The 27,381-nt window shown below is 37.6% G+C and overlaps 1 protein-coding gene across 4 annotated transcripts in view; it reads left to right on the plus strand.

Moving 5' to 3' along the window:
• Positions 1-3,263: 3,263 nt before the first annotated feature.
• Positions 3,264-27,381, plus strand: part of Sap-r (prosaposin) — a 36,349-nt gene continuing 12,231 nt past the window's right edge. For 2 of the 4 annotated variants that reach the window (XM_071681246.1, XM_071681248.1), the window contains exons 1-12: positions 3,264-3,420; positions 5,220-5,301; positions 9,190-9,337; positions 11,648-11,848; positions 13,181-13,315; positions 14,846-14,987; positions 16,591-16,742; positions 19,338-19,505; positions 20,851-21,043; positions 21,673-21,812; positions 24,468-24,602; positions 26,943-27,077. In XM_071681246.1, the coding sequence (XP_071537347.1) occupies positions 3,384-3,420; positions 5,220-5,301; positions 9,190-9,337; positions 11,648-11,848; positions 13,181-13,315; positions 14,846-14,987; positions 16,591-16,742; positions 19,338-19,505; positions 20,851-21,043; positions 21,673-21,812; positions 24,468-24,602; positions 26,943-27,077 (1,668 nt within the window). In that variant the 5' untranslated portion in view covers positions 3,264-3,383. The remainder of the gene's footprint in view (positions 3,421-5,219; positions 5,302-9,189; positions 9,338-11,647; positions 11,849-13,180; positions 13,316-14,845; positions 14,988-16,590; positions 16,743-19,337; positions 19,506-20,850; positions 21,044-21,672; positions 21,813-24,467; positions 24,603-26,942; positions 27,078-27,381) is intronic. The other 2 variants (XM_071681247.1, XM_071681249.1) reach the window with 1 other exon arrangement.

The following is a 27,381-nucleotide window of genomic DNA, read 5'->3' on the forward strand; positions in this document are numbered from 1 at the left end:
TGGAAAATCTGAAATGATGCAACAAGGAAATATTATTGTGACGGGGTAGCCAGTGAACACATGTAAGGCATCCCAGATCATCGCGCACTCCAACGTGGGTGATTATCGTCCGTTTGCTTCCTGGGAAGTATTGTGGTAGCGTATTTTTCCTCTCTCGCTTCGTCGGATATCATAGTTCACAAATCTTGAATAAAAGTTTTCAATAATTCAGGTCAGTGACGGTTGTCAGCGAAGTGAACACAGGATCCAGAGTTCAGACGAATATTTTTCTTGAGTGCGTATATAGTATACGAGCATTGTTTCTACCCCTGAGAATAGAGTCTTAGTAAAACGGTACGGCTCTAAAGCACGACGGTATTACCCGTGCGTGTGACGCCATGCTCTAACATGACTGTACACCAGCCATGCTGAAATACTTGCATGCTAAGCTAAGCAGTCGTTATTCGCTGACTGATGTTTTTCATTAAAAGTGTTATCACAAGGACCTACCACTTCCACATGAACTACACAAGTTCTCTTCAAGAGTGAAATTCACAGAATATGCCCCATGTCGGGATGGTTGGAAATAGATAGCATAAATTTTGTATTGCATATCAAAGGGGTCTGACAAGCTCAGAGTCAACACCAACATCCTTGTTGCACGCCTCATGGATCCTGAATCTCCTAACTTTTGACGTCATCTGGTTTATGAAAGTTCACCCAGTTACCACCAAATTTTCTATGCTTTTTCTGTTGCTTACTTAATTCTACGATGTTTCTTTGGGTGTATGAATTCCCATTACGAGGCTGTGACATCTTTTAATCGTAAGTAACTGGGAGTGGTTGAAATCTTGCCTTTCACATTTCCCGTGATGATGGTTCTCTTTCCCTCTTCTAAAGATATTGTTCAGCTTCTTCCTAGAACTGGCTCCCTTATGTGCCTTGCCATCGGGAAGATTATGTTATCCTTAGCAACCACTACGTCGCATATTTTTTTGTGTGGCCGTCGCAATTCCAAGGGGGCCGTTTTGGTGTTTCATTTCTTGCGGCGCTCAGCTTTGCAACTCTGCGTTTGCGTCTTCTTAACATGCTATCTCTTTAGTCTGTTGTAATGCTTTCTTCATGGACACTTCGTTGACGGTTTGTTCGTGCCTGGAGCTTCCGACATAGAATCCGCATAAAAGTTGGAAAAGATGGTGTATACTCAAAGGATCGTGTTACCCTGTATGGAAAACTTAGTCATACATGACAGTGTCATATGGTATGTCATTCGAAGAAAACAGAGCAGTCTTGGAGGATGACTTGGCTTCATCGGATGATGTCTTCGGGGATAAGCCAGTCATAGATGATACGTTGGTCTCGAAGGATAACTTATACCGGAAAAGATAATAATAGAATTTAACAAACGCCACCGCAATTATCAGTTCCTCGAGGACACTAGTAGAGCAACAGAATCGACAAAACCCAAAGATTTACTCAAAAAGAAAAAATTGTGATTGTCAATTACGTTTACTTGCACACTGTCGGGAATCGGAATTTAGAAAGCTATGAAAATCTTCATTCTTTGATACCTGTGTTCAGTCACAAACATACAGAATTAACACTAGAAACTGTGGAACTGAAATGTTAACGAGATCACACACAAACTTGAAAATTGCTGTTACTTGTTGGAAGATTGAATATAAATTGTTAACAGACTTTATATTCCCAATAGCATTGATGATATTCATTATCCAGTAAGTTTAAATAATTTCTTATTTGGTACGTTCTCTAAATGATGGTATTGTTTGGTATGCAGAGAATATTATCATTACCCAAAATTATGCTCGATAGGTTATCTGTGTGTCTACAGAGACAACTATTACGCTAAACTAGAACGTGAAACATCTTTCATCCGATTTATAAGCGATCAAACTGAATACTTAGTAAACAACATAGGGATGTAGTTCATTCAGTCCATAATCATGGGTAGATGAACACTTAGAATGAGTAATAAGAATTTGAATTTAATGAAGGCACCCAAAACAGGAGTACTGAGAATTAATCACCCAAACCGCCCACGCCAGAGATAATTCACCTCAAGTTCACTGTACGCACAGTGATATCAAATGGATGAGAATCGAGAAAAGAGCTCATAAATAGAATGCATTTGATTTTATATTGAAATATCGTACCATGAATAATTACTAGTGATGAATACAAAGGAAGTCCTTAATTGACATTGGGATCTTGTAAAACAATGGGCTAACTGGTACCTCTACTTTGTTACTGCTTTATTATACTTGTTGAAGTAAACAACCATATTTTACAAGCACCTAAGATGTTCCTATGTTATTAATACTAAGTATTTAAATATAAACCGACTTTCATCATTAGGTATATGCGTATTCCGAACGAAGAGTGTTTTAACAAATGCTTGATTTGACAACTGCTTTCGGAGTACCTTAAGAGTGCATGTATAGTCAAGTCTATTTCCTCGCAAGAGACAGTCACTTACCAGCCAGATATAGTAAAATGATTCTGAATATTGGAGAACATTTAGCCCATTAAAGGGAATCTTTCTCCTGTGACGACAAACGTCCTTATCCAACTGACACTGTACATCAGTGGATAGGACAAAGGAAATGACTTCATGAATTCAAGGGTTTCTTATCAAAGCAGTGTTGTTTGGACTTGCTGCGTGATGTATTAGAATATTTTGTTGATACAGTCATGATACATGCAATGATTTAGTTAAATTTGCTGTCAAGGTTGTCCTTGTATTCGGTATCCTTAAGCATTTTTTCACTCGTATTTTTCGTCTTTCTTGTGGTTAACATTACATAACATTTTAGTTACAAAAACCGATTAATGTAGGAGTAAAATTAGAGAAGTAGATAAGTAGAATATATTATATAATCAGTATTATGCAATAATTTGCAGTGAATTTGCATTTCATGAACCAATTTCTTTTTGTCATTGACTTATCTAACGTTATAGCAACATTATTAAGTGAAACAGATCAGTCAGTCACAAAAGAATGTATATAACATTGTAATGCGTATATGACAAAAGAACAAAAGCCATAAGCTTGAGGCTGCACCCATGGTAACTGGAAGACCTGACTCAACCTGCTCGTTGCCACTCATACTAAAGAAAACCTCATATTTCACCCAGTAACGGCAAGTAGATAAAACCAGGAAGAAGTTTTAACATTAGAGGAATAACAAAGTCATAGGTGAGTAGTATAATCATTTTTTTAAATTTGGCGGTGGAGAGAAGTGCGCAGAATGAGTGCCTTAGGATAAGTGGCAACTGGTTAAGGCCCTTAAGGGTATTCAGAGTGTTCGTGTATACACACATCACATGACGAGTGGCGGTCCGGCGTTACATACCCTGCAGTGCGCCATTTAGTATAGTACATCATGCGGGGGCTGGTATTTCTCTCTGTCCTGCTTGCAGGTGAGTAAGAAGTTCGATTACAAATGTTCAAAAGCTTCAGGCTATTACAGCTTTGAACGTAAGACTTCTTGCGAAGTTCAACTTCCCCTTCTCGCTCAACTATTTGCAGAAATTTCAGTTGATCAGGTAACTCGCACAAATATTAATTCCGTTACTTGTATATATATATATATATATATATATATATATATATATATATATATATATATATATATAGTGTCATAGGTCGTTTCATAAACAAGGTCTTCGTATATCTCATGTCTAGGGTTGCACTTATATTGATGTTTAATGGTAGGAGGAAATATTTGTGCTTAACTTTTCACGTGTGCATTATCATACAGATTACCCACTTTTTAATTAGATTGAAATGAGTGAATTAAATGGTGGGAACACAGCTGAGCCAAGTGATTATCAAACCGAACCAAACCCAACATAGGTTGATATGCGTCACACTTATATTTTTTAGGATCCGGTGAAAATTATTTTGGAATTGTTGGCTATATATACATTGTGGAAACAGATGAACACCAGCGGAGAGGGAAAGGAATTGTTCTTGGAAATTTTTTTTGTGTGGCATGACGAAAATTATTAATGATTTGGAAAAACGTATCAATGGTCTGCTTAGTTATAGTAATGGTAATTTATATCTACTGCTGGATTATAACCTTATTGCTCGTTCCACAATAATAGAGTTGATAGTGGGGAGGGCTATGAAGAGCTGGGAATTTGTAGTTATGAAACTCATAAACCTTACCCTATTTTCTATTGGAGCTATTAATATTTTTATTGATATTTAGTGATTATGATATATTAGTAAAGCTCAGTCTTCAAAGGAACTCCTGTTCCTCGTTTTTGTATCTGACATTGATGCAAACATAGCCACTTTCATATCATCATTGGAAGATGATACAACCTTGTGTAAATCACATTAGTAAAGGATGCTGAAAGGTTGCTTGTAAAGCATAAAAGAAATCTTTATGTGGGCAATCATTTGCCCACTTTGTATCATTAACAATGGAAAGGTAGAACACATTTGGATGTATATAGATAGGACGACATTTGTTTTTTTAAGTAAAATTTGATGTTTTTCAGGCTTTTTTGGATATACAGGAATATTTAATGTCTTGAGTAAAATAATTTGATGACGTGAATCACTAAAAATGAATATGCTATGTTGAATTTATTTGTAATGATTTTTGTTGTACTGTTCATATGGGGTATTTTTCTGTAAATCCCAATTTTACTGCTGAGCATGTATTTACCAGAACAAACAGTAGTCGCATGCAGACTCATGTGTACTAAGGCAGAAAAATGAAATACAGGATATTAGGATTATGCATTACATTTGGTACATTGAGCTGAACATTTTTCATATTTGTTTTGTTTAACATTCATTTTCAGACCTGCAGCTTCTGTGAATGTTTAGTAATTTATCTGGCATAGTAGAATTAGGATATGTATCATAACCAAACTAATTTAGCTTGTTTGCACCAACAGTCTGTATGTAGCACTTAGGGAAAGCTTTGGTGTTCAGCTTTATGTTTAAAATACTTTGACATAACTATGTGAAAAATTTAGACCACTGACGTATATTCCTTCAGTTGTGTAATATGACCATATACTTTATTACTTTTCACTGTAATGGTAAACAAAGATATTGATTTTGAGCATTTTATTATTCAAGTACTGCATATGAGTATACATTGATTTGATTGTTTTTTATTTTAATGGTATGTTTTGTTAGCCGTGCAGATTTATGTCATGTAGTTTGAAGTATTTTTGAAATTTATCTTTAACAGGCTTTATTCTGTCTGGGGAGAGTGCCCTCTTAGGCAGCAAAAAGTGCACGTATGGGCCGAGTTATTGGTGTGATTCACTACCGTAAGTTATCTTCATTTTTCCCGTGTTTTCTGTGAGTTTCTGTTGTAGACTAAGTTGGTAACCTCTTCATTGCAACAGATGAATGCACCCCAGTATTTTTATTTTTTTTCATTGCTTTGAATGTGTAGCCTGTGTTAAATCTTTAACCTCTCGGTAGAATTTTCTCTGTACTTCTTGACAGCCTACCCACATACACCCATTTTTATAAAGGCATTCATACTCGAGCAGAATGTAATAAGGAAGGTATATTCTTACAGAATGAGAAAATTATATGAAAGTAAATTTAGTGTAGAATCCACGGGTAAGTTTTTGTGCCAACAGCATTTTAGAAAACTGAAGTGTTCCAATGAGGCTTGTTTAATGATTTTTTTTTATTAATTGATTGAAAACTATTTTGCTTTTATTTTTTGTCATTCTTGTATGCACACGCAGCACAAAAGTGATCTTTACACCAGTGAACAACAAGTATCATTGATCATTTGATAACTTTTAAGAGGTTTGAATACCTGAGTGGAAATATCCTCCTAAAGTGGAAGGTGCCAGATATTTACAAGAAACAATTACTTGCCCACATGTTTTATTTGCAAGAAAAATTTATTTTTCAGATTTTTTCATCTTTATCATGTCATTTAAATTGTAAAGATCATATTTTTGCTGTGTACATATAAGATATATATATATATATATATATATATTTTTTTTTTTTTTTTTGCTTTGTCGCTGTCTCCCGCGTTTGCAAGGTAGCGCAAGGAAACAGACGAAAGAAATGGCCCAACCCATACACATGTATATACATACGTCCACACACGCAAATATACATACCTACACAGCTTTCCATGGTTTACCCCAGACGCTTCACATGTCTTGATTCAATCCACTGACAGCACGTCAACCCTGGTATACCACATCGCTCCAATTCACTCTATTCCTTGCCCTCCTTTCACCCTCCTGCATGTTCAGGCCCCGATCACACAAAATCTTTTTCACTCCATCTTTCCACCTCCAATTTGGTCTCCCTCTTCTCCTCGTTCCCTCCACCTCCGACACATATATCCTCTTGGTCAATCTTTCCTCACTCATTCTCTCCATGTGACCAAACCATTTCAAAACACCCTCTTCTGCTCTCTCAACCACGCTCTTTTTATTTCCACACATCTCTCTTACCCTTACGTTACTTACTCGATCAAACCACCTCACACCACACATTGTCCTCAAACATCTCATTTCCAGCACATCCATCCTCCTGCGCACAACTCTATCCATAGTCCACGCCTCGCAACCATACAACATTGTTGGAACCACTATTCCTTCAAACATACCCATTTTTGCTTTCCGAGATAATGTTCTCGACTTCCACACATTCTTCAAGGCTCCCAGAATTTTCGCACCCTCCCCCACCCTATGATCCACTTCCGCTTCCATGTTTCCATCCGCTGCCAGATCCACTCCCAGATATCTAAAACACTTCACTTCCTCCAGTTTTTCTCCATTCAAACTCACCTCCCAATTGACTTGACCCTCAACCCTACTGTACCTAATAACCTTGCTCTTATTCACATTTACTCTTAACTTTTTTCTTTCACACACTTTACCAAACTCAGTCACCAGCTTCTGCAGTTTCTCGCATGAATCAGCCACCAGCGCTGTATCATCAGCGAACAACTGACTGTATGGGAGGGTATTGATTGAGAGGGTGAAGGCATGTACAGAGCATCAGATTGGGGAAGAGCAGTGTGGTTTCAGAAGTGGTAGAGGATGTGTGGATCAGGTGTTTGCTTTGAAGAATGTATGTGAGAAGTACTTAGAAAAGCAAATGGATTTGTATGTAGCATTTATGGATCTGGAGAAGGCATATGATAGAGTTGATAGAGATGCTCTGTGGAAGGTATTAAGAATATATGGTGTGGGAGGCAAGTTGTTAGAAGCAGTGAAAAGTTTTTATCGAGGATGTAAGTTATGTGTACGTGTAGGAAGAGAAGAAAGTGATTGGTTCTCAGTGAATGTAGGTTTGCGGCAGGGGTGTGTGATGTCTCCATGGTTGTTTAATTTGTTTATGGATGGGGTTGTTAGGGAGATGAATGCAAGAGTTTTGGAAAGAGGGGCAAGGATGAAGTCTGTTGGGGATGAGAGAGCTTGGGAAGCGAGTCGGTTGTTGTTCGCTGATGATATATATATATATATATATATATATATATATATATATATATATATATATATACAATGGAAAGTTATGGGGTAAACAATGGAAAGTTATGTGGGGCCTGGATGTGGAAAGGGAGTTGTGGTTTCGGGCATTATTACATGACAGCTAGAGACTGAGTGTGAACAAATGGGGCCTTTTTGTCTTTTCCTAGTGCTACCTTGCGCACATGAGGGGGGAGGGGGATGTTATTCCATGTGTGGCGAGGTGGCAATGGGAATGAATAAAGGCAGACAGTGTGAATTGTGTGCATGTGTATATATGTATGTGTCTGTGTGTGTATATATATATGTGTACATTGAGATGTATGGGTATGTATATTTGCGTGTGTGGACGTGTATGTATATACATGTGTATGGGGGTGGGTTGGGCCATTTCTTTCGTCTGTTTCCTTGTGCTACCTCGCAAATGCGGGAGACGGCGACAAAGCAAAATAAAATGAAATATAAATATATATATATATATATATATATATATATATATATATATATATATATATATATATATATATATTATCCCTGGGGATAGGGGAGAAAGAATACTTCCCACGTATTCCCTGCGTGTCGTAGAAGGCGACTAAAAGGGGAGGGAGCCCCCTACGACACGCAGGGAATATTATCCCTGGGGATAGGGGAGAAAGAATACTTCCCACGTATTCCCTGCGTGTCGTAGAAGACGACTAAAAGGGGAGGGAGTGGGGGAGCTGGAAATCCTCCCCTCCTGTTTTTTTTTTTTTTTTTTTTTGATTTTCCAAAAGAAGGAACAGAGAAGGAGGCCAGGTGAGGATATTCCCTCAGAGGCCTAGTCCTTTGTTCTTAACGTTACCTTGCTAATGCAGGAAATGGCGAATAGTTTGAAAGAAGGTGTATATATATATATATATATATATATATATATATATATATATATATATATATATATATATATATGGGAGCGGGGGGCTGGAAATCCTCCCCTCTCATTTTTTTTTAAATTTTCCAAAAGAAGGAACAGAGAAGGGGGCCATATGAGGATATTCCCTCAAAGGCCCAGTCCTCTGTTCTTAACGCTACCTCGCTAATGCGGGAAATGGCGAATAGTATGAAAAAAAAAAAAAAAAAAAAATATATATATATATATATATATATATATATATATATATATATATATATATATATATTTATTTATTTATTTATATGGAAAACTTTCACTCCACCTTAAAGAGGTTTATGCACAATCACCACTGGAAAGTGTAGATAAGATCAGTCAGTACTTTTCCATATTAAATCCTTAAGAGTGAGAGAGATGCCAGTGTTGAAGTCGTTAAATGCACAGGACAACAGTGAGGTAGGGCTTCACTAATCCCTGTGGAGAGCAGGTAGGCAGTGAGGTCTACTGAGTGACCTGACATGTATGATCTTCCCTCCCCTTGGTGTGTGAACCATGGTTATCCCCCAGAATATCCCTGTCCACACAACCTTGCTGTTCTTTTCAGGGGTGATTGTGCATATATATATATATATATATATATATATATATATATATATATATGTGTGTGTGTGTGTGTTGAAGATTGATATTCAAATGCAAAAGTCTGTATAGAAGAAATTGCACCATATACCCTATATTGACAAACAAAGCAAAGTTGCTTTTCAAAAACATGGAAAGGCAATTTACATTTAACTTGGGCATGTCATTTTTTGTTGCAGTAATGCAAAAGAGTGTAGTGCAGTTACACATTGCATTCAAAGTGTGTGGGAGAAGCAACACCTTCCAGAGGACAATGATGATATTTGTACATTATGCAAAAATATGGTCAAAGAGGCTAGAGACCAGCTTCTTAGCAATGAAACACAGGTAATGATATTTACATTGGTTTTATTTGTATGGGTGGAGTACTAGTGAAATGAAGCATGCAAGAGAAAGCAGAAGGTCACGAGGAAGGTGCTTGAGCTGATAAAGAGGGCTAATGTTTTCATTATCAAGATTTTACTGTAGTAACATTATTTTTACAAATGATAATTATCTGAATTTCTACCATGTTGTCATAACATAATTTCATTTTGACCATGGGAACATGTAGTAAGTGTAAGTGGAGTGATAATCATGTGCCATATTGATGCAGAAGTGATGCAGCAGCTGTCATCTGGGAGAATGTTACTCTTCTTAGTTGAAAATATTGCAAACATACTTGTGTGGACCTGCATGGTGTAGTGGTAAACGCTCTTGACCATAATGCAATATGTGTTAGAAGTGGAGGGAAGAAGGGGAACTGGGAGACCAGACTGGAGGTGGAAGGATGGAGTGAAAAAGATTTTGAGTAACAGAGCATGCAGGAGGGTGAAAGGTGTGTGTGGAGTAGTGAATTTGAATGTGGTGTACTGGGGTCAACTTACTGTCAGTGGACTGAAACGGCATGTGAAGCGTCTGGGGTAAACCATGGAAAGGTCTGTGTGGCCTGGATGTGGACAGGGAGCTGTGTTTAGAAACATTACAAATGACAGCTAGAGAATGAGTGAGTGGATGCGGCCTTTCTGTTTCCTAGTGCTACCTCGCTGACATGGAGTAGTGATGCTGTTTCCCGTGGGGTAAGTTGGCGCAGTAGGTGAATGAAGGTGAGCAAATATAAATGTGTACATGTGTATCCATGTATGTGCATGTATAGAAGATATATTTATGTATATGTATGTATGTGTAGGTGAGTGGATGGGTCTTTCTTCATCTCTTTCCTGGTGCTACCTTGCTAATGCAGGAAACAGCGATCGAGTATGATAAATATTATGATAGTATATATGTTTAATTTGTTCATGGATGGGGTTGTTAGGGAGGTGAATGCAAGAGTTTTGGAGAGAGGGGCAAGTATGCAGTCTGTTGTGGATGAGAGGGCGTGGGAAGTGAGTCAGTTGTTGTACACTGATAAAACAGCACTGGTGGTTGATTCGGGTGAGAAATTGCAGAAGTTGGTGACTGAGTTAGGTAAAGTGTGTGAAAGAAGAAAGCTGTGAGTAAATGTGAATAAGAGCAAGGTTATTAGGTACAGGAGGGTTGAGGGGCAAGTCAGTTAGGAGGTAAGTTTGAATGGAGAAAAACTGGAGGAGGTGAAGTGTTTTAGATATCTGGGAGTGGATTTGGCAGCAGATGGAACCATGGAAGCAGGAGTGAGTCACATGGTGGGGTAGGGGGCGAAAGTTCTGGGAGCATTGAAAAAACTGTGGAAGGCGAGAACATTATCTCGGAAAGCAAAAATAGGTATGTTTGAAGGAATAGTGGTTCCAACAATGTTATATGGTTGCGAGGCATGGGCTATAGATAGGGTTGTGTGGAGGAGGGTGGATGAGATGGAAATGAGATGTTTGAGGGCAATATGTGGTGTAAGATGGTTTGATCAAGTAAGTAATAAAAGGGTAAGAGAGATGTGTGGAAATAAAAAGTGTGGTTGAGAGAGCAAAAAAAGGGTGTTTTGAAATGGTTTGGTCACATGGAGAGAATGAGTGAGGAAAGAATGACAGGATATATGTGTCAGAGGTGGAGGGAATGTATAGGTATGTACATGTGTGTGTGTGGACATATATGTATATACATGTGTATGTGAATGAGTTGGGCCATTCTTTTGTCTGTTTCCTTGTGCTACCTCACTAACATGGGAGAGAGCGACAAAGTATAATACTAATGATGATATATGTGGTGTTTATTCTAGGGTATAAGGAAGAAACCGTACTGCTCAAGTATTCCCTGCATGTAGTACAATGCAACTGAAAAGGGAGGGGAACATGGGCTGGAAATCCTCCTTCCCTGGTTTTCTTTTCGTAAAAGCTCGGTCATCTGTTCTTGACATTACATTGCAAACACAGGAAATGTTGGATACGTAATGAGGAAAAAATGTATCGTGTTAATGATAGAATTACTTGTAATTTTCAAGAATTGTAACTCATAAAGATAGTATTAACCTTTAAGATTTCACTCTTTGGTGCTCATAAAGTTTCAACTTCAGAGTACATTATGGAAATTAAAATGATTCTTTTGTCCCTATCAGTAACTCTTAACTGCAGTTAGATATAAATGGCAATTAGTATTGTATATTTTTTGCCTTTTACTTTTTTCACAATTTTTTATTTTTTCCTTACATTTCTATGTATTTTGTAAATATTTGCGATTTGTCTACATCAGGAGGAAATTCGTGAAGTCTTTGAGGGATCATGTCACCTGATTCCAATCAAGGTGTTGGCAGATGAGTGTGTTCATGTGGCAGATGACTTCATTCCAGAGCTCATCGATACCTTGGCCTCTCAGATGAACCCTCAGGTGGTTTGTGCTGCTGCTGGCCTTTGTAACTCTGTCAGGGTTGACAGGTTGATCCAGGAATATAAGGTAAGTGATGGAAGTACCTGTAAAATTGGGTATTCGTATAGGTCAGATAAGTTGTAGGAATTGTGTGATTGGGGTTTAAGGGGATGCTGATATAAGCTGAAAGATGTTGATAAGGTTTGCATTGTGAAGAGTTTGGTCAAGACAATATGCATCACTCAGCAAGGAAAGGGGAGCAGTCATGGATAAGTCAAAAGTAGAGAAAGGTGGGATGGATATGTGTGTTTAAAATGAGTGCATATCAGTGCATAAGAAAGGACAAGGTTTTGTATGACCTATGTGTTGAGCTTGAATTACTTAAGGAACAGAGATTAACTCCATTCATATAGACTTAAGAAAGTCTTACATTGATGTTAGTAGATTTTGCTTGATCAAGGTTTCACCGCAAGGCTAAATCCTTAGGAAAATAGTCATATTAGAGAACTTCTCACTTTAAAGAAGTTCACATTTTCCTGTCACTGGAAGAATAGCATTCTTGGGTTGCAGGAGCCTCTGGAAAGAGATCGTAGGTAACACTAGAACTTTTTCTTAGAAATTGGTGTTTGGGTAATTGTAAAGTTAATTTGTCTATATCTCTGATGCTTGTTCCAATTGGAACTCCCTCAAAGGGTTGGCCACAGCAACAGTGTCCATAACTAAAGATCTCCAGTGCCCGCTCTTTAGCCTTTATTGCCTGACCCTTAGCAGGCCAGTGGCAGAGGGCAAGTTTAATGCAGTGTTTGCAGAGGCTCCTTCCTAATGTTCCCAGTGACTACTATCTAATGCTCCTACCTTCTACTACCTTATTTTTCTACCTAATACTCCTGCCTAAATGTTGCACTCCTCTGACCCACTTAGCTGTCTTTTCTTTCTGCATTACTGACATGTGTTCTACTGGCATTCTGTCTACAAACACACAATATCCTTGTCATATGTAACACTTAACTCGCGCAGCTCATTCTTCGTAACTCTAGATTTTCCTGTGATGAGCTGTATGTGCTGGACCTGCCTTTTGGCAAAATGGTAGGAATAGTAGATAAAAGAAGTAAGAAGGAACATTTAGATGAGTGTTCGATTTCATCCCTTAGCTCGAGAGTAATGTTATTCATGTGCGTAACACCATCCAAATGCTTCTTTCTTCTCCCTCACCAACATTCCACTGAAACACACACACACACACACACCACATGCTCCCCTAAGCCACATGCACCCCCTGCACTTACATTCTCCAGCCTTCACAGCTTCCACTTCTTTACCATTCACAGAGATGTTACATAGTTACTTCACTTTTTCAAAAAATGAATCTTCCTTGAATGTGACATTTTTACCATATTGTAAGTATTACATTTTTGGCAGGAGAGTCACCCCGTTGAGTCAAATGTAATTGTGCCTTCCCAACCAGTCCATCACCCACAACCAGGTGATTGTGAATCCTGCAAAGACTTCGTTACTCGAACAATACGCTTGGTGAAGACTCATTCTCGTGCTGAAGTAAGGCTGTACATTTATTCTTTTCCAGTGTTGGAGCATTATTTTAATGCCTTGATTGGAAATCCCATGCATGCTTCCATGTTAGCCCAGTTAGAATGGATTAATGGTTTCTTCAATCTCTGTTGATTATTAGTTCACAGCTTGTTTATTATTTAGACTCCCACCTTGCCACATCATCAATCTTTAAGCTGGCAGTCGGTGTAAATGTGATAGTAGAGTAGCATTTGGGAGGGCTTTGCTAACTGGATTTTTTTCCTTAATGTGAAAGTATGATGTCCTTGATTTTGGGACTTTGACATGATTGTGATTTTTGTAAGTTAGTTTTTATTTTATTGTGAATCCTTGAGCAGTGTGTCTGATTCTACCAATATATCTTTGTCTTTATGAGCCAGGAATTTGTATTCTCTAGATTAGATTCAAACTGTGCAGTATGATCATGCCTTAGAAGTATTTCTAACTACATTTAGTTTGACTAGTTTGAGTCGGTTTTCTTTGGTGAATTTTCCCCTTCTTTGTAGTTACATTTAAAAAAAATTGTGATGTATGTTGAATGACAATAAAAAAGATTCTAGGATGTGATCAAACAAAATTTTTCTGAATGTTTGTCATGAGTTTCATTATGGATTATTTGCATTTCTGTTCCTTTGTATATGGTTTCTCGTTTCTTACCCTTTTAAGTATATGTAATGAAATAACCTTTATTCCTGATACACTACATTCATTTTTGGTACTGACAGTAGATAGCAAGTGTTTCATTTGTGTGACTGGCATACCATTAAATTTCAAGCCCTTTAGTAGGTTCCAAGATTTTCATATATGATTTTTATCCTCTTAGGATATGAAAAGCAAAAAGAACCAGAACTTTTAGGAAGATTCCTTTTCCTATGTTCATTGAATTTGCAGAAATTTCATATATGCATGGATGTATGGAGAGTAGTGAGAAATGGCAGATAAAGAGGATCTATGTGACAAAAGTGGAGGGAGGGAAAGAGATGGAAGGATGAAATGAAAAAAGTTTTGAGGTGTCAGGGCCTGAACATTCAGGAGGGTGAGGTTTGTTTGGGATGGAGCACTCTGGAGTGATGTGCATGTGGGGATAATGCGTTGTAAGTAGGCTGAACTAGGGGTACGACAGAATTGGTGTAGATATTAGGCCTGTTTCAATGCATTATACATAACTAGAGGATGATTATAAGCAAATAAGGATTGTTTTATCTGTTCCTGCTACTGCCTTGGAAAAGCAGGAAATGGCAAACAAGTCTGAAAAGTAAAGGTATTTTATGTAGATTGGATTCAAGCATTCCAACCCCTCATTGTGCAGTTACTTTCATCCCTCTGTGCAAATATCCTAGCATTGTGGAAAAAAAGATCATGTTGCATTACATCTGTTAATGTGCTTATCATCTGTGTAGCTGTAAAAATTTGCCTTTGAATTCTTGTTTGTTGAAGTAAATGTATGTAATTTAGGCTTGTCTCCCATGTGTGTATATATTTATTCATGTTTCAAAATTTGGTTGTATCAATCCACAGCTTATGGACCGTTTGCTAGCTGTATGTGGACGTCTTGGATCCCTTTCTGATGGTTGCATGGCCTTAGTGGAAGCCAATTTTGAAAATATCTATAAATTTCTTACTGAGGAACTAACACCTGACAACTTCTGTGATCTTGTTGGTAAGTTTGTATGTTGCTAGAATTTTGAAATACTACCTTTTAATTGATATCCTTTCATAAACTGCATGATGCCTCTGGTGGTTTAGGAGGTGCTTAGAATAGTTCCCTGGTAGTACCTTGCTGATGCAGGAAACGGTGATTATGTATATGTATGGTATGGTTCTCAGTGAATGTAGGTTTGCGGCAGGGGTGTGTGATGTCTCCATGGTTGTTTAATTTGTTTATGGATGGGGTTGTTAGGGAGGTGAATGCAAGAGTTTTGGAAAGAGGGGCAAGAATGAAGTCTGTTGTGGATGAGAGAGCTTGGGAAGTGAGTCAGTTGTTGTTCGCTGATGATACAGCGCTGGTGGCTGATTCATGTGAGAAACTGCAGAAGCTGGTGACTGAGTTTGGTAAAGTGTGTGAAAGAAGAAAGTTAAGAGTAAATGTGAATAAGAGCAAGGTTATTAGGTACAGTAGGGTTGAGGGTCAAGTCAATTGGGAGGTGAGTTTGAATGGAGAAAAACTGGAGGAAGTGAAGTGTTTTAGATATCTGGGAGTGGATCTGGCAGCGGATGGAACCATGGAAGCGGAAGTGGATCATAGGGATGGTGAGGGGGCGAAAATCCTGGGAGCCTTGAAGAATGTGTGGAAGTCGAGAACATTATCTCGGAAAGCAAAAATGGGTATGTTTGAAGGAATAGTGGTTCCAACAATGTTGTATGGTTGTGAGGTGTGGGCTATGGATAGAGTTGTGCACAGGAGGATGGATGTGCTGGAAATGAGATGTTTGAGGACAACGTGTGGTGTGAGGTGGTTTGATCGAGTAAGTAACGTAAGGGTAAGAGAGATGTGTGGAAATAAAAAGAGCTTGGTTGAGAGAGCAGAAGAGGGTGTTTTGAAATGGTTTGGTCACATGGAGAGAATGAGTGAGGAAAGATTGACCAAGAGGATATATGTGTCTGAGGTGGAGGGAACGAGGAGAAGAGGGAGACCAAATTGGAGGTGGAAAGATGGAGTGAAAAAGATTTTGTGTGATCGGGGCCTGAACATGCAGGAGGGTGAAAGGAGGGCAAAGAATAGAGTGAATTGGAGCGATGTGGTATACCGGGGTTGACGTGCTGTCAGTGGATTGAATCAAGGCATGTGTATGGGGGTGGGTTGGGCCATTTCTTTCGTCTGTTTCCTTGCGCTACCTCGCAAACGCGGGAGACAGCGGCAAAAAAAGAAATATATATATATATATATATATATATATATATATATATATATATCCCCTGGGGATAGGGGAGAAAGAATACTTCCCATGTATTCCCTGCGTGTCGTAGAAGGCGACTAAAAGGGGAGGGAGCGGGGGGGCTGGAAATCCTCCCTTCTCGTTTTTTTTTTTAATTTTCCAAAAGAAAGAACAGAGAAGGGGGCCAGGTGAGGATATTTCCTCAAAGGCTCAGTCCTCTGTTCTTAACGCTACCTTGCTAATGCGGGAAATAGCGAATAGTATGAAAAAGAAAAAGATATATATATATATAGATAGATAGATAAATAGATTGGTGTTTCTGGAAATAAGGATTAGTTTAAGATTCAGTATTATAACTATAAATACCATTTTTCTTTTAACAATCAGAAATGTGTGAAAACAGAATGCACGAGACTGCATTTTACCAGAGGCCTGCCTTGCAACACACAGGCAATGAACCATGTGACTTTTGTGTGGCTATAGTAAAACACTGGCGAGATGTTCTCACTGCCAACACAACTGAGGAAGAGTTCAAACAGGTAAAGGCAATTATTTTTAACTAGAGTTCTTGAAAAGAAGCTTCATCTATCTGTCTATCTATATCTCTGATGCTTGTTTCTGCTGAAACTTCCTCAAGGGGGGTGCCCACAGTAATAGTGTCTTCATAACCAGTATACTTTAGAGCTGCTGCTTAGCCTTTAGTGCCTCGCCATTAACAGGCCACTGGCAAAGGGCAACTCTTATGCAGTGTTTGCAGATTCCAAGGATTCCATATGTGCCTTTTTATGTCTAAGAATCCATAGTCAGTCTATTTGTCTATGGAATCAACAGACAAATTGCATGGATGATGCCCATGTTCCAGTTAAGGCATGTGAAAATTTTTATGGGTGCTCTTGTTTTGCTGGGTGCAGTTATATTGTTTGATTATTATATCAGACAGTAGTGCTTAACTCTTCAATGGTGGGCATGGTCTTTGAATTTAATCACAGAAAGCCCAAAAAATAAGAATAAAGAGAAACTGTTTCCTTTTTGAAAAGGTAGAATAGTATCCAAAAGTAACAAAAAATACTTGGTTATATTAATATATTTGTGTTAATTGGGCCCAATTCTATGTTTGACAGCTCATTTTCACTTTTATTCCACAATGCCATTCCTTCTGAATCCCCTCTCATGGATTGAGGATTTTGCTGTATCATTATTACTCCCCAAATATGTCTTATATTTTGTTCATTTTTTCATCTACCTGTAAAAAACTTTCATTTCATTCACTCTATCTGCCTATGAAAAATTGTGACCATATTGGTTTTGTTGTGTACCAAGGAGAGAATGGAGTTTAACTTTATAGTTGATGCCAATAATATATGTTTTCTCATGAGGTAGGTTGTGTGCTCTTAGATTTACCGGGTGTTATGGATATTTTTTTTTAACATTGGATTACCTTTTCTGTAAGTCTTTGTGTAAAAGTACATGTCTCTGAATATTGGCACTAAACTAGATTTTTGTCTGTAGGCTTTGATGTGTATTTGCATAATGACTAACTACTTTTGCACAGGATTAGGAAAATGTAAAGAATATTTTGAGTTAATCCTTGAATGCCTGGAACTACCACATGAAGACTTGCACAGCAAGTGCAGAGAGTCATCACATGAAGTCCTATGCTTGTGGGTTTTGCTTAAATTCCAATGCATGTATTTTTTCACTTGTATAAATATATATGTTTCTACATAAAGATAAATCTTTGGGGTAGGAGAGAGAGAATTTTGTCTCTGTATTCCCTGTGTGTCCTGGAAGGTGACTAAAATGGGTGGGAGTAGGTGGCTGCAAGCTTCCCCTTCTTGTATTTAAGTTTATGGAAGAGGGAACAGTAAGAGCCAAACAGGGAGTGCTCCTCCTCCTTGAATGCTCTGGCTGGGGAATCTAAATGTGTATGCATGTAACTAAGTTTGGGTATACTTATATGAGGCAGGGCTATGTGATGTTGCCTTCGCTTTGTAACATGTATATGGTTGAAAGTATGAGATATGAATGCAAAACTATAGGAAAGAGATGTAGAGTTAGTTTGGTGGTGAGGTTTGGTGACTAGTAAAAATCCTGTCCGCAGATGATACTGTGTTTGCTGTGAGTGAAGGAGTTGCAGAAGGCTGTAGGTTTGTTTTATGATGTGTTTAACATAGATGACTGATTACAAATGAGAGTAGATGAAAAGTAATGGTATTTGAGAGAAAACTTTTCACTAAGTGAAAGTGTAGATTTTGCAAAGCCTTATAGGGTAGGAGAAGAAAGTGTACTAAACTGTTTTACAAATGTGGAGGGAGAAAGACTGGAAGAGTTAACAGAACTTTTAAGTGTTTGTGAACTATCTTTAGTAAGTTTGGTGATATGGAAGGAGTGATAAGGGAAAGTGCAGTATAAGATAGAATAATCATTGGGTCCTGTAATATGATAATGAAGGCTAGATATTTAAGAGAAGAGTGAAGAAGGGATTAAATGGTGGCATAGTCCTTCTGATCATGAACTTTGCTGCCGAAACATGGGCGTGAGATGGGTCACAGAGGTCAAGAATCCTAGCTGTGGAAATGAGCTGTTTGAGAGGAGCAAGTGGTATGACTAGATGGAATGAAGAAATTGATGGAGTGTCTTGGTATGACTAAATGGTATAAAGTAATGAAGGGGTATATAAAAGCCTTGGTATGGCAGGGAATGCAAAGGTAATCAATTGTGGAGTGGTAGTGTGTGAAATATATTACATCAAGTGGTTTGTCCCTGTGGAAAGAATACAAGATGAGAAATTTAAAAGGAGAGTGTATGATAGTTGGATTTAAGTGGTTGGTGTGAGGGGAAGAATGTGTGGAATGGTGTATATGAAAGTGCCATGTAAGGACGGATAAGTAGACCTTTTTTGTCATGGCCTCCCTTTGATGGGAGTTCCTGGAGGGAATGCATGTCAGACATATAGATAGATAGGTAGATAGTTTGAACAGAAATGGTTTGAAGCCATAGCATTTGAAGATGTTTTTAGCAGCCTCCCTAATTTCAGTGTCGAGAAAAACTATACATACAGGGTGAGATACATGACTGAAGTAAAATATTGATTTTTAATATGGTCGGTAGTAAAGGTGTATTCATCATTTCAGATCTTGGATGGTTTATGTCACCAGACTGGTAAGTTCAGCAAAAATTGTCTTGCCCTGGTTGACGAGTACTATCTGCCCCTGTACAACCTGTTGATAGCTGAAATCCACCCCAAGCAAATCTGTGAAGCTGTTGGACTTTGTGGCTTGAACTCTGTCTTTGCTAATGAGGTATGTATTTTGGACATGCTTGGCAGGAAAGCATATTAATAAGCTCTTACTGGATTTATCATGAATATGAAGTTTGTTAGTAACAGGGAGATTAAGTTTAGAAGACACGGGGTAAAGACACTTGAGTAGAATTTTGAAAATATTCAAAGAGACCAAGATATGTTTCAGCTGTTGTCAGATATATGGTTGATTGCTTTTACCTTGCTTAAATGTAAGATGATGAAGATGAGACAAAGTGAAGGGATGTCCAAAGGAATAGACATGTAGGTAGGTCTTTGAAGATCTCTAGAGAGACTGAGATAGGCTAGCTAATTGTTTAACTCTGTTAGATATAGAGTGCTGAAGATGGGACAAAGTGGAAGGTCTGATTGTGGCTTCCATCTTGAGGAAATGGATATAAGGAATCGTACATGAAAAGGACTTGAGGATTGTTTATTGTCCACATTATGGTTGCCTTCAAATACTTGGATTTTGATATATTTGAAGGATTCATTGTGTATATTGAATCTGTAAAAGATATGCATCTTCACTTTGTTCACCAGTTTAGAGAGGGTGCATTAATATGAAGATCCTGAGGCAAGTAACAAAGACTGGATTAGAAGTGAGGAAATTTAGGTACAGGAAGAGCCTAGTTGCAGTGGAATCACTCTTGTTAATAAAGAGAGGGAAGATTGTAGGCTGTAATGACATATGAGTTTCTGAATGTAGTTTGTGAAGTAGACAAAGAACAATTCTCCAGGATTTGAATGAGAGATTGCGGTTAGGACTTGCCAAGAAAATGCAGAAAGGACTTATTAAGTGATAAGTTGCTAAGCATTCAGAGCAACAAAATTGTAGATAACTGGGACTAAAAGAGTATATTGTAAAGAATTTAATGTTTGATACTAAAAGAAAGTTTAAAACATGGTTCCCTGCAAGTGTAGAACTTCCCCCCTGTATTGCACGAATAAAAACAAATTAGTATTAACCTGTGAAAAGAGGAAAAAAAAGGGAGGCAAAATAGTTTAGTGTAATAGAAATATTGCATCCACATATGTCTGAATGACTGTTGTGAATGAGGTATCTTGTTCAGTGCATTATGCATATTCTCAATTTTTTCCCAATACTATTTCATTAACATGAGATAAAACAAAGTATGAGAAAAATATCTCATGCATGAATGAGGGAATAATCACTTTATTCAGGGAGTTTGTTTTTCAAATGATATTCCTTCATGAGAATAGAGTAGAATGGCCATAGCAAATGCTTATCAGGTGACTTATCAAAATATGAAAGTAATTTTCTTTTACTAAAGTGATACTTGTGTATGCACATTTATGTGCCTAATCCAACTCTTCATCAACAGTATCCTGTGTGGACCTTGCTTGATGCTCAGGAACCAGCCACTTTACCCTTGATACCTCTTGAACCTAGTGTCCTGGTTGATGAACAGCAAGGTCATAGAATGACTGGTGATGATGAAGCTGCTGCCATAGAATTTGAGCAAGAACAAGAAGAATTGCATTTGCCTCGTGTGAGACTGACGAATGGTGGAATAAGTAAAATAATTTTTTCTGTTGTTTAAGAATGGATTTCCATTTGGATATGCCAGTTTTGAATTGAGGTAGTTTGTAAGCCTGGATAGGGTGAATTGAACATTTGCTATTCCATATGCACCTTAATTTTCCTTACTTGCCCCTAATGTTTTCTGTTGCATGTAGGGCTGTGGTGAGAGATTGCCTAAAGTCACTCAGGCGGTATAACAGTTTTGTTGACAGTGTATATTTACCCTGTTTGTTTTAGTTCTTGTATTTAGAGGTATGGGAAATTATAAGTAGGCTAGATATTTTGTCCTTTCAAGCTCTGGAGTGGGGACTAGAACAGCAGTGTCATCTCACCCTGTCTATGCTCAGGAAAAAAAGAATTGTCCTCTTTTGAACCCATTTCAATTTTTGATGGATTACCATTCATAATTTTAATGAATATGAAACCATCTTGGGTAGACTTGTGCTGCTCTGATATAGGAATTTGAGAACTTGTAATGTAGGTGCCTTTTTCTGGGATTAACTTTTGCTTCAGTATGGTAGTTTGTTTGTATTTGAAAGTAAATTGGCTTTAAAAGAATTATTTGATGAAGTAGTTGCAGATGTGATGCTTAACTTTTCTAAACTTTTTTTCACCATAAAAGCAGATGTGTCACCTGTCGGCACAAATGGCGTACTTGGTGGTGCTGTCGGCAAGGGTCGTGTAGGAGATGACAACAAATGTGTTATGTGTGAGTTTGCTATCCACTTTCTCCAGAACATACTTGAGCAGAGAGACACCAGGGTAAGTGTGAAGGCTTTGGAGATTAAAAAGGTGGAAGAGGTATGAAATAATGATTTTTTTTTTTAAAGAAAAAGACAGAATATACATTTCATATCCCTCAAAACATCATAGAATACAATTGATTTCTTGGGTTTTGGGTGCATAAAGAAGCATGTGGAAGGAGATTGCATTATGTGATAAATAAAAGAAGAAAGTATGTGTTGGTAAAGAAATGTCTGAGGATATGTGGTGTAAGGTTGATTGATCATGTAAGGGATGACGTGTATTAATTTTTACCATGATGGCAGGGATAGTGTATGGTGTTCACTGCTTTTCTTGCTTCATGGATAACATTGTGTACACAAGAGGTTTGGTAGTTCATGCAGTCTGAGCATGAGAGCTGACTATGGTTTGCTGAAATGGGTCAGACTTATGGAGAGGGCAAGAGAAGAAAAACAGGCAAAGAATATCTGCATCTCAGAAGTGAGGAGAGGGAGGCGGAGACCAAGAAGGAAATGAAAGATTAAGGATGCTCTATGGGTATCTGGTCTTGAATGTTATGGAGAGCGAGAGGTGCACATGGGAGAAAATTGATTGGATCTGTATGTTATGTGGAAGTAGGAAGTCCTTTCTATGAGATGAAGTACGGTGGGTCAACTGAAGGAAAAAGTATATTAAACTATGTAATGACCTGTAGAGCATGGCTTTAAATGGTAGTTCTTGGTTTTACTCTCTTATGCATGCCAGCTAGAGATTGGTTGTGTGCAGAAGAGGTTGTTGTTCGTTTCTTATACTGTCTTGCCGAGTTGGGAGAAGCAATTGGATATTTAGAAAGATTCTATTTTTGTATTTTTTCTTTAGTAAGAGGAAGAAGGCCATGCCTAATCTTTTTTTAACATCTTAACTGTTTACTATGTCTGCACATACATGCCAGAGCTAGAAACAATGATCAGAACAATGCTAGAAAATTCTGCTTTTAAGTTTGCCTGTCAGATATCCATTAAGGCAGCAACCAGTTCCTAGCTACAGGATTTAAGAATTTATAAAGTGTAAACATATCTATAGCTAACTTAATCTGTCAGGAAGTAGATACATCAAGTAGAAAAAGAAGACAGAATTAGAAGAAAGGAATGCACGTTGTTTTAGGTGAATCAGGTTGTGTTGGGCCGAGTGATGAGACTTGCTAAGTGCAGAGAAGGTAGATATTTCTTTAGTTTGAACATCCTTCGTCCAAAAAGGCACATTAATTTCCAATGTGGGATTTAAAGGTGGTAATTCTTGCTTTTCTTGGTTATGTTGATTATTTTTGGATTTTGTCCCTATTCTACCCCTTTAATGGCATCAAAAAAATGTCCTGTACCCAGCAGTTTATATGATAGCCAAACTCTTTCTTAGTGTACATTACACTTAATAGAAGTTGATATGATATTGTTTTGCATAAACTCCAGATGTGAATGTTTGTATTTTTTTTGTATATATGCATTTTTTTTCCATGAGTTAAGTGCCAGCAATAGATGAAATATTGCCTGTTTTGTTCAAACCCACTCCCTAACTGTCATGTATAATTCTCTGAACCCATAGCCCTCTTTCCACAACCAGGCTACACAAACTCTTTGGTGGTTTCCCCTTACACTTCATGTGTTATGGTTCCTCCCACTGGAACCACATCACCCCCTGAGTACCTCATAGCTCCAGTTTGCTCAAACCTGTCTACCTCACACCTACTTGCATGTTCGGGCCTCAAAACGCTAAAAGCTTGTTTCACTGTCTTTCACCTCCTTAGTTCCCCCTTTTTCTTCTTTCTCTGCTTCTGACATGTATATCCTCATGGTCATCCTCTCACAAATCTTTTTTTCATATTTCCAAACCATTTCAGCACACTCTTCAGCTCACTCATCCAAACTCCTCTTACTACCACACCCTTATCTTACCCTGTCATTTCTTATTTCATCAATCTTTATAACCCCTTGCCTCACATCCATACAACATTGTCAGGATTACTATTTCATTATACATGCACTTCCTTGCTTCTTGCTTCATCCATGGTATCGCTCACTTCACCTCCCATAGTTCCATTTGCTGCAATGTCCACCCCCAGACATCTAAAGTACTTCATTTCTTGAAGCCCTTTCCATTCACAGTCACATTCCAACCATCTTGTATCTTTCCACAGCTAAACTTAATCTTGTTTTTATTCACGTTTATTCTCGGCATTCTTTCACACTATCTCCTAATCCCAGAAGCCAACTTGTGCAGTTTCTCATTCAAGTATGCCACATAAAATCAGTTTTGTAGTATTAGAGACATACATATGCTTTCAGAAAGTATAGGAACCATAGGCACATAGTTGCCATTCCACCCATCTTTGTTTTATTATCCTTGAGTAGTGGAAGAGCTGGCATTTTATAATCTACAGCAAGTTGAGCTTTCATATCAGAGTTACAAGTAATTTATTTGCTGCTTGTGAATTGTGACTTGACAGATTCAACTTTAATTAGAATCAGGATGAGTTAGTTTGTGGCCACTTGTTTGAGGTAATGACATTCATAGGTAGCTTAACTCTCTTATTCCACAGGTCATAGGTATATATCTGCATAGTTTGTAAGTGCAAGTATAAAGAGAACCTTTTTAGATATGATATATGTCAGTGAATTGCAAATTTTTAAATCCATACAGGAGGATATCGAGGAAGCAGTAGAAAAGCTTTGTGACTTGATGCCTAGCTCTGTAGCTGATGAATGTGAAGATTATGTTGAAGCTTACGGAGATCAAGTCATTGAGCTATTAGCTCAGGAGATGGACCCAACAAAGGTAGGTAGAATTTGTGGTTTTTTATTACATTTTCCTATGTTTCTTCAATTAAGTTTGGTATTTAAGCTTAAAACTTTTTGAATGGCAAGTTTAGTTAGTATGTAAATGTGGTAGGTATGTTTTTCATTATTTTGAAACTCATCATAGGAATGGAGCATTTGATTTGTGAAATGCTGAAGGAATGATAGTTTGGGTGCATTCATACAATGGTTAGATAATAGGAATAAAATCATTCTAATGTTGGGAGTAGCCATAGTAGGGTTTAAACATTTTTTCCCCCTTTTTTTTTTTTCAATGAGCAGGAAAGAATTAGGGCACTTCAAAAGATTATATTATTTATTGCTCCTTAGATATTTCTATACCAGAAAGGGAGGAAAGGTTGTAAGAAGATGGAAACGCAAAAGAAGCGGGATTCCACAACTTCAGTTTTCAAGGAAAGGAAATGTCATAATATTCAGTATGTTTATTGCTGGTTACTAGACAAAATCTGTGGGAAGTAGCAGCCAGGCATGTGTCACATCTCCTATTGTTAGTGGCTGGGTCACATGCAGACACATCATGAGTGCAGTAGTCAATATAGTACCTGTAGAACAGGAGGGCAGCAACATCACAGCTGACTGAAAGGGCTAGTTGTAAAGAAATAATGGCTGCAGAGTTGACATGGCAGAAGGCTTACGGCTCATAATTCCATTCTGGCCTATTGAGAAGTGAAGGAGAAACCTCAGATATGCAAACTGTACTCCATACTGGGTTAGATAGAACCCTAACAGTTGCAGGATTGTTGGTCATAAGAGAATTAATTATGGCACCCATACATCTGTCCCTGCATTCAGAAACCATATTTTGTAATGCTCAGTTTTTTTGTGTTTAATATTGCTGTATTGCACTTGTTTGGAAATTTAACAGTGGGACATAAGCGAGATTTAGAAATAGAACCACATCCATCTTTATCTGACACCCATTCTTGCTAGGAACTCTCATCAAGGAGGATGACCATGGCAAAAATCTTCTCCATCTCAGTACATGATTCCATGCATTGTTCCTTCACTTCTATCCCTCCAGTACTCTTCTGATCCATTTCCCCATGTCACAGGTGGTTTTTCTCTCACACCAACTGTAGAAGCACTGTAGTGAAAAATTGGGATTGTGCTATATTTGATTTACTTTTTCCACATTCCAAGAAACTGTATTTAAGTTTGAATAGAGAGAGAAAATAAGTGGAAAAGCAAGAGTGAATATTAGTGAGATGAGAAGGAAGATACTGATGTTCATGTTTTATGTGCTTATATCATTATGCTTCTTTATTTTTCCTTTATGATTGTACATCCCCTAATGCATGCAAAACATGCCAAATATCAAGAATTCTCTGCTGTACTGTAAGTTCTTTCTTATAAAGGAATTGCCCTCCATTTCAGTGTAACTGGCATTCTATCATATTTTAACTGTCTTGTGTAACACAGACATCATTAGTTTCTTAGCCTCTTTACAAGAAGGGTAATTACAGTTACCTCTGTTCTGTGTGATGATTGCACATTCCATCATTCACATGTTTTCACTGTTAACATCACCCATAATTTATCTTTCAATTATTTGTGGTTTATAAAGTGCCAAATGACAGTATACCTTCCATACTAGCTTACTCATTGATTTTTGAAGGAGTTATGTATACTGAGATAATGATGGCACAAATCCACTGCGCTTTAACAATTTCTGTTCTTTGTGCTTTGTTTCAGGTTTTTCTTTTTTTTTCATTATTCTCTCCAATCTTTCATGGGTAGGTTAACAAATATTTCTAAATTTCTAACTTATTGTTTGTCATAATGATGCATGTTTTTCATAATTTTTGTCTGCTATATTTTGGCATATTGCATATCCTCAGACAACATGTAAAAGATTTTCTTACTGGTCTAGTACCTTCATATTTCATGTACGTTTTCTTTCACTGAATGTTTATCTAATCACTCATTCCCATTGCACAAGATTTTATTCTTTTAAGGCAATTTAGAACTGTTTTGTAATTTGAATTGGAAAGTTTTTTGTTAAACAAGTGTCCTTGTCAATGTATGTTCCTGTGTATCCCCTATTTCACCCAAGACAGAGGTCGTTGTAGAACTGATCACCCATACCTATATTTACTTGGAATTTTATCCATTTATTCAAAATTTTTATGACCTATATGGCTTTACTGAGCCCTTTTTGGATACATGTGATTTTTTTTTTTATGGAGTAAGACAATGTGTTATTTCTGATAATTCTTGTGCTGGATTTTAAGGTTAAAACAAAGAATGTAACAGGTAAATGGATTATGATTTTTATTGAAAAATTTTTTATTCTCATCAGATTTGTACTATGCTTCATCTGTGTCCGGCACATACAGAGGTAGAGGAATCAACTCATGGTGAGGATGTTTCATGTGTTATGTGCGAGTATGCCATGACACAACTGGAAGAAATGCTACAAGATCATAAGACAGAGGTAAGTTATGTGCTGTCATAGAAGTTAAATATTTGTTTAAATCATCACACAATGCCGATGATTGCTATTGTCATTAAACGTCAGATTTTGATTAGCAGATGGGGCTAGTTAGTTAAAGCAAAGGTACCCATTATGAGAGTATATTTTTGATGGTTCATATATGATTAAATCAAAAGAAAATGAATGCTCCTGAAACTTTATTTAGCTTTCGAAAATTTGATTGCTTTGATACTAGAAACTTTATGTAAAGGTTATTGAATATTTTCTCTGCTGTTACATATCTGTAATTATGGCTTGCCACTAC

This window comes from Panulirus ornatus, chromosome 32 (assembly GCF_036320965.1).
Source record: "Panulirus ornatus isolate Po-2019 chromosome 32, ASM3632096v1, whole genome shotgun sequence".
In the NCBI taxonomy this organism is placed as follows: domain Eukaryota; kingdom Metazoa; phylum Arthropoda; class Malacostraca; order Decapoda; family Palinuridae; genus Panulirus; species Panulirus ornatus.